At 35.6% G+C, this 8,338-nt stretch overlaps 1 protein-coding gene across 3 annotated transcripts in view; it reads left to right on the top strand.

The window, feature by feature from the left end:
• Znf292 (zinc finger protein 292) overlaps window positions 1–8,338 on the top strand; it is an 82,377-nt gene that overhangs the window by 41,604 nt on the left and 32,435 nt on the right. For all 3 annotated transcript variants that reach the window (XM_004628231.2, XM_023711944.1, XM_023711945.1), the window contains exon 4: window positions 1,255–1,390. In XM_004628231.2, coding sequence (XP_004628288.1) covers window positions 1,255–1,390 — 136 coding nt within the window. The remainder of the gene's footprint in view (window positions 1–1,254; window positions 1,391–8,338) is intronic.

Here is an 8,338-nt window from a genome sequence, read left to right as displayed (position 1 = left end):
ATATCTATATATGTAAGAAGGGGTGGGGCTTGTGCTTGAAATCAAACCCAACCTTGTACATGCTAGACAAGCTTTTTACCATTAAGTTACAACTTCCGTAACAGAAAACAACTTTTTTTTTTTTTTTTGTATTGTAGGTAAGGTCTACATGGTGTTCAGGGTCTCCCTAGTAGATTGGACTCGTAGTGATCCGCCTGTTTACAGCCTCCCATGAGCTGGGATTACAGGTGTGAGCCACCATGCTCAGTCTCAGTTGCTACTCAGTGTGCCCCAGGGGCAGGGCTGGCACAGCAGGCCTAGGGATCAAACCCCTGGCCCCTGCATCTGTTTGCAGGTACTTTAATCCACTGAGCTATTTGGCCAGCCCATAGAAAATAACTTCTAAAACCCTGAATGTTCAGCTGCTGTTCAAAGAATATTTCTCAAAGTACTTGAAATTTGTTGAAATAGATTTTTTATTGCTTTGAGGAATAGTATTTTTATTTAAACATAATATGTAGCTTTAAGAGTTTCTGTGGGCTGGGGAGATATTTCAGCAGCTTAAGCACCTGCCTGGCAAGCACAAGGTCCTAAGTTTGATCTCTGGTACCAAAAAAAAAAAAAGTTTCTGTGACACTTTGCTTTCTCTTTAGCATTTCTTCAAGGTTGGCTTATAGCTGGCTAGCAATTGTATTTTCCCTGTGTTTAACTATTTAAACATTTCTTTATTTTCTGTAAAGGTAGGAAACTAATTACTATCTTCACTGGTACTTTTATATAAAAATTCTCAATTAGCATTTTCTGCAGTGAATGGAAACTGTTGGTCTTACATAAACACTTGGAAACAATTAGTAAATGAAATTCAGTATCACTTGTAATATGAAGATTATGTAGTGAAGAAATGAAAAATTATGGGTTTTATTTTATTCTCATAAATGCCTGTAATTGGAATTTGCATAAATTGTCACTTAAATGATGCAAATCTTGAAGGTCTTTTATCTTGTAGATATTCTGATGGCTTCCTAGGAAATTATTTTTCATTTGGGTTTTGAAAAAAGTTACATACGTTTCTACTAAGTGTACTTAAGGTTTAACAATTGGTTTCTTTTTTATTTTTGGGAGTCATCTTCACATATCAAAAAGGATTCAGCATTTTGTAATGTGATGCATTTTTAAGATTAAAATATTATTTTTCAAAAGTTTAGTATTTGAAGCTTAATGAGCCTGCTTTAAAAATCTGTTGTAATTCTTTGGATGTTTATTTAATATTTATAGGTAGCTCATGAAAAGCTGATGGAGAATGGCAGCTGTGAATTGCGTTTTTTAGCTACTCTAGCTCAAGAGACTGGGGTGTGGAAAAACCCAGTACTGTGCACTATTCTTTCCCAGGAACCACTGGATAAAGATAAAGGTAAATTTCCTAGAGAGAGAAGGAGAGAAAAATAGAATCATTAGAATAGAAAATTCAAACATTTAAGGTTGTTTAGATATAATTAATCTTAAACTATCCCACAGAAGGTCCATTTAATTAAATTTCACCAGAGGTCCTTGAAACCCTTTACCTTTATTTGGAGGAAGATATATGTGTGAGATTATAAGTCAAGTATTTTCAAGCACACCTATAATTCCAGCTCTTAGGAGGCTGAGGCAGGAACATCGCTGTGAGTTTGAGGCCAATTTGGAAGAAAGATTATAGAGTCTTATAATAATAGATAACGAATTCTTTCTTTATATCTTTTGAATGGAGGGGTTTTTTTCTGTCAAGTCTTCACAGGTGACAATCTAGCTCACATTTGAAAATAAACTTATTTGACAGATAGGAAAGCAGGAATAGGCTGGTTAGGTAGGTTTCCTCAAAATAAGTTACTGCTAGAACTCTCACATGTTCTATCTCTAAGATAGTTCTCTTTCTCACTTTATTTTTCAGTCTCATATTGTGACTTGTTATATGAACTTAAGACAGTTAAACATCTTGGTTAAACTCAGGTATTCTTTTGGAAGTAGCCAAATTGCTAATAGATGTAACAATATTCAGATTTTAAATTCTGTATCTTGCTAAGAAGCACAGCTGAATTCTACATGCATTTCTTGAGATTATTTTGGAAAGTTTGCCCAGATTTCATTTTAACAATTCCCCAAGTATTTAAATGGAGAAAAAAATCAGTATTTCCAGTGGGAAAAGAAATATTTACCACTCTCTGCTCCTTCCATTATTTATTGCTGCTTTTCTTGTATACGGATGGCAAACTCCAGGTGATTTTGCTGTGTGGTAGCAGTAGTGAAGACCACAAGGTGGGCTGTTCAGCCAGTTCCTTGGGAGCTCTTCTGATATGTCACAATTGCCAAATGCTTTCCCACTGCATCCTTGATGATTTCTCCAAGCCATTTACTTGTTCCATCCTTCCTTCATATTTTCCCAGTGCTTTCCTGATAATTTCTGTGTTAACTGTTTCTTAGTTCTTCCAAGAAGTTTATTTTTGTTTATTTTATTTTAAGGGGGGGGGAAGAACAAAGAAAAAAAGTAGCAACGATAAAATGATACAGAATTTCAAAACAAGAACAGAAAATTAACAGCGGTTGTTATATTACATATTGTTAAGCAAGAAGTTTATTTTTAGTATCTCCTTTCTTCGTGGCTATCCACAGAGTAGCAGTAATATTCCCTGAACCTTAGAGAGATACAAAATAGATCATCATTTAAAAATACTGATAATGATAATAAATTTAAAAGTTGAAAAATTTAGTGGTTTTTTTTTTTTTTTACCTTTGATGTATTAAGTTTATGCCTGACAGATTAGCACCAATGTGATTCATTTCTAGCATCAAATATACTTTCTGGTCTTTTCAACGTTTAGAATCATTGGATGTGATACATTAGTAGTAATATCTAGTTTTATCATTTTTTTTTTTTTAGAGTTTGGAAAATGCTTTTATGTTCATGGTTTAATTTAACCTTCACAGTGATCCTATGGTAAAGGTAGGATCTTTATTGTTCCTTTTTCCTATTTTATGGATGAGAACATAGAGGCTTAAAATATTAACCTTGCTGGGTGTGGTGGCACATCATTGTGATCCCAGCACTCTGGAAGTCTGAGTAGAAGAATCACAAGTACATGTTGAACAACTCAGTGACTGGGCAAAACCCTGTCACCAAAAAATAAATAAATAATGGATTGGAAATGTAGCTCACTGTTGTGGCCATGGGCTCAATCCCCAGTACCAAGATAAAACAGACCAAATAAAACTCCACAACTTTTCTGTATCACATTGGTAAGATGAGAGGCAGAGCCAGGAATTAGATCTGCAACCTCTTCCATCTAATATTAATGCCCTGTTTGAACATAGGCTTTTAATAAAATTGACCTAAGTAGAAGATTAGCTGTTTTTTCTGTTGTCAACTTCTGAATACCATTTTGCCAAGTTTATATGTTATGTAAATGCAGGAAAAAGGAACCATTACCTTGTCAGAAATTTAAACTTTATTTTAAAAGATGGTGTACTCAGTCTCCTTGTTTGAATATGCCTAACATTGTACCTGTTAATAGATGTAATAGATATCTTTACCCATTCCTTTCTTTTTTCTTTCATCTTTACCTGATAAAGCCACTGGAATAATTTGGACAATGCAGCCAGGAAGAGTTTCTGCAAAGTAGACTGATCGTAGTAGTTAGCCTGATTCTAATGCGACTTATTCAGGCTGGCCTGGAAGCAACCAGAGATACATAATTTATGAGAGTTTACAACTATGATTTTTACTTGTTCTTCTCTGTTATGTGGAATGTTTCTTTTTTAAATAATAACATGAACCAAAAGAATATTTATTTCCTTCTTTGAAAAAAAATTGGGGGATTAAATTTTGTGCCTACATACTAGTTTTTTACATTGTCAAATTTGGGGACTCAAAGATAAGGCATATTGTGTGCTGTAACTAGCACCTTGATTTAAATTAATCTGGCCCATATCAAGTTTGCAAAGCAGAGTAACATCTCAGAATAATCATTGTACTTCTAGACTATACTCATCATAGCGAAGGCTGTGAATTTTTTTGTTGTTGTTTTCTTTGTTTTTTGTTTTTGGCAGAACCGGGGATTGAATTCAGGCCCTTGTGCTTGTCAGGGAAGTGCTTATTCTACTGAGCCATCTTCCTGGCCCCCAAGACTGTGAAGTTTTGATGTAGCATTTGAACAATGGATAATCCATGATTATTGTTTTGGTTGTTTTTCTTCATTTTTGATTAAAGTTGGTTTGTTGGGGGGAGGGTTGAGACAGTGTCTTTGTAGTTTAGGCTAGCCTTGAACTCACTATGTATACCAGGCTGGCCTCAGACTCTTGGCAATCTTGCCTCAGCCTCCCAAGTACTGTGGTAACAGGCGTGTGCTACCATGCCAGCTAAATCCTATCTAAACCAAAAGGATGCCCTTCCATTTGGAAGAGTAAGAGGAGATAGGACTGAAATACTGGTTTAACTTTTCAGGTGTTTGCAACTTAAAGTAATGCTAGTAAATCTACTTAAGTAGATGATTTTGAATATCAGGGATGTTTATATCTTCTTCACATGTTATTTGTTTTTGTTTGTTTGTTTGTTTGGTTGGTTGGGTTTTTTTGCAGAACTGGGGATTGAACTCAGGCCCTTGTGCTTGCCAGGGAAGCGCTTATTCCACTAAGCCATCTCCCCAGCCCCCTTCACATGTTATTTGTGCCTTTAGTCATATTCTGTGGATTGGAACGGCACTTAATGCTCAGTTATTTGTCATGCAGTTTTGCTTCCCCCACAGAACACTGAAAAAGCAATTATATAAATACCCATAGAGAATGGTAACTGTATTTCAGTCTATTCTTAGCCGGCTGTTAGAAAATCTTCATTGTAAAAACTACATTTGTAGAATTCCATCTGTTGGAGAATTCTATCTGTTGGATCTAGTCCTATTCCAAAAGCAGTGGCAAATAAAGTATAAATCCCTCTTTTACTTAGGAACATTTGAGGTGTTTTAAAGATTAACATCATGTCCATGGCTAGACTTTTTAGTGTAGACTGAAAAACCTTCCTGGTGTGGCATGATTTTTGCAGATATAAATCTGCAGTCATGATTCCATATGTTCAAGTGCATTTTATATCTATAGTGTATGATTCTCAATACTTAATCTTTATCCTAAATGATTCAGTGAGCTTTAGGTCAGTGACCTGTTCATCCTTTTCATCTTAACAATTTGTCCTTTAGTATGACCTAAGATGACATTACCTTTTTGGGTAACCATCTTATTCTCACAACTCAGTTTACTAAAATCTCAAATTTAAACAAAAATATTTTTAAATTACACTTTCTCATTTAATTACTATATTCCATCTGTTTTTCTCCTTAATTTGTCAAAATACTTTTGAGTCCTGTATTATTGAAGGTTTGTGTCCTTCCTATTTTTCTTTCATTAGCAGGTCTTACTAAATAAGGGCATTTCTTGGCATTTGAATCCTCGACTATGACCATGAAAGGACTGTATCTAGAAACAGGCCCTTGATACTTAAGACTTCTTCCTACTTGCCTAGGTCTTTTTATCTGTACCCTTTTATTACTGTTGTCAAATACATCTGTTTATTTTCTTAATGTCTGGCCCACAGCTGTCCTTTTTTTTTCCCCCTCCCATAAGGATTTGAAGAAGGATAGTAAACAGTGGCTGGTTAGAGGGTTTTTTTGTTTTGTTTTGTTTTGTTTTGTTTTGTTGTTTTTTGCTTGTTTGTTTTTTAAATGTATTTGGTACAGGGTCTCACTATGCAGCCCAGACTCATAGTAATCCTCCTGTTTTCAGCCTCCCCAGTGCTGAGATTACAGGCGTGCACTAACATGTCCAGTCTCCATGGCTGACTCAGCTTGCCTGGAGACGCGGCCGGCACGGCATGTGATGCTAGAGTTCCAACCCCGGTCCCTGTGCTTGCCTAAGCAGGCGCTTGGTCCACTGAGAAATCTCGCTGGCCCTGGTTAGAGTTCCTTTAAGTAAGAATGTTCCATATGGAAGTTAGTTGGACCTAATTTATTCTTTTTCACTTAAACCTTTTTTCTCAGAATAGACTTAGATCTGTGGAATAATTGTAAAGTCTTCCCATATACCCCTCACCCAGTTGCCACTATTAACATCTTTCATTAGTATGGTACATTGGTCATAATTAATCAGTATTGATAATTTGTTATTACTGAAGTCCATACTTTGTTCAGATTTCCTTAGTTTTTACCTAATGTCCTTTTTCTGTTCCAGGATACCATCCAGGATTACCACATTACATTTAGTCGTCATGTCTTCTTAGGCTCCTCTTGCCGTGACAGTTTTTCAGACTTTCCTTGTTTTTGATGACCTTGACAGTTTTGAGGAGTACTGGGCAGGTATTTTTAGAATGTCCCTTAATTGGGATTTCTCTGATGATGTTGTTATGACGAGACTGGGATTATGGGTATTTGGGAAGAAGACCACAGAGTACCATCATATCAAGTGCCCATATTATTAGCATGAGTTACCCTGTTGATGTGACCCACTACCATCTAGCCAAGATGCTGTGCATCAGGTTTTCCAGTGTAAAGTTACTCCCCTACCTCTTCCATGCTGTGCTTTTTGAAGAAAATTACTTAAGCAAAATGGGTAAGGGCTCTGTTCTACCTCCCAGAGGGACCAGTGGCTGCGTCAGTTATTTAGAATTCTACACAGATTTGTCTGTTTTTTATCACCTAGTCATTTATATTGATATGGAGTTTGGTTATTTATTTGCTGGTGTGGTTCTAATTCAGCACTACTTGATTTGTGCTCAGATTATCCCATCTTTGGCCAATGGGAGCTCCTTCAGATGACTCCTGTATCTCATTAACTTAACCCTGTCATCATGGGTTTTGTGGTTTTTGTTTGAGCTACTTCCTAGCTTTTTGCTATTACAGGATGCTCTAGGGTCAAATTGCATATTCTAACTTCAAAACTAGAGATTTTTCCAAGAAGCCCTGCTTTCTTTTATTAGAAAATAGTATTAGAAACTAAGATATGCTCACTGGATGTGCTTGTTGTTACTGCTGCTCTGTCCTCTCAGTAGACAGAGCAAAGAACTATGTGTTAGGTAGACTACTTTGTGAATATATATAGATTTGTAAATATTTTATAGTAACTGTCCATATCTGTGTTAAACTAAATGTGAATTCCTACTGTCCCCAACTCTAATAGTCATTCTAGTTTTCTCCCCTTGGTTGTCTGTAGCCCATAGCTTCAACAGACTGTGTAATTGAAATCAGATGTATACTCTTGAGGTGGCATCTCTCACCATTAGCCATCAATTCACTTTTAATATACACTTATAGTGACTTCAGGCAGCATGAACCTTGTGGTAGCTAACTTTACCATTAGAATACAGTGAGTAAGTCAAGTTTTTGCCTTTATTCTTTCAAACTTTAATCATTTCCAAAGCTAATTAGGTTGCTGAGTTATTTCCCTATCCCTTTCAATAAGGCTTTTTTTTTTTTTAATTCCATACCTTAAAATTCTGTTCTGTGCTGGGAATCGAACTTAGTACCTACACTTGCCAGGTAGGCAGTGTGCCGCTGAGCTGTTTGCCTGACCCAGTGTTCTTGGTTTTGACAAATACAGTGTCATTTGTTTGCCCTTCATTGTCCACCATTACACTATTACAAAGAATAGTTTAAAAAAATTATATATATATATATATATATATATATGGAGAGAGAGAGTTTCACTGCCCTAAATATATCATCTGTGTTTCACTTAGCCTTCTCCAAACACCTGACAACTAATGTATATGCTACCTCTGTAGTTTTTTCTTTTCCAGAATGTCACATAATTACAGCTTTTTTATTTTGGCTTCTCTTATATAGTAGCATACATTTAACATGTGTCCACTTTTTTATGTTACTTAATAGTTTATTTTTTTGTTGTTGGAGAGTGCTTCATTATTTGCTATACCTTGGTTTATCTGTTTACCTATTAAGACATCCTGTTTGCTACCATTTCTGTAAACATTTGCATACAGGTTTTTGTGTTACTGTAAGTTTTCACATCAGTTGGGTAAACACCTAAGAGTATGATTCCTCTGTCATCTGGTAAGTCTATGTTTAACTTTGTAAGAAAATGCCAAACTGTATTCTGAAGTGTCTACATTATTTTATATTCCCATTAGCAATGAATGCTAATTCTTGTACCTCCAGATTGTCACCAACAATTGGTATTGTCTTAGTCTTTTAGCCACTCTATTAGGCATACTATGATATCAGATATTTTGAATTTGTATTTCTTTAATGACAAATGATACTTGAATCTTTTATATGTGTATATACTTGCAGTCTGTATATCTTTGGTGAAGCATCTGGTCATATATCTT

Source organism: Octodon degus, unplaced genomic scaffold (genome assembly GCF_000260255.1).
Source record: "Octodon degus isolate 3935 unplaced genomic scaffold, OctDeg1.0 scaffold00022, whole genome shotgun sequence".
Taxonomy (NCBI): domain Eukaryota; kingdom Metazoa; phylum Chordata; class Mammalia; order Rodentia; family Octodontidae; genus Octodon; species Octodon degus.
This window is presented reverse-complemented; position numbering and strand designations above follow the sequence as displayed.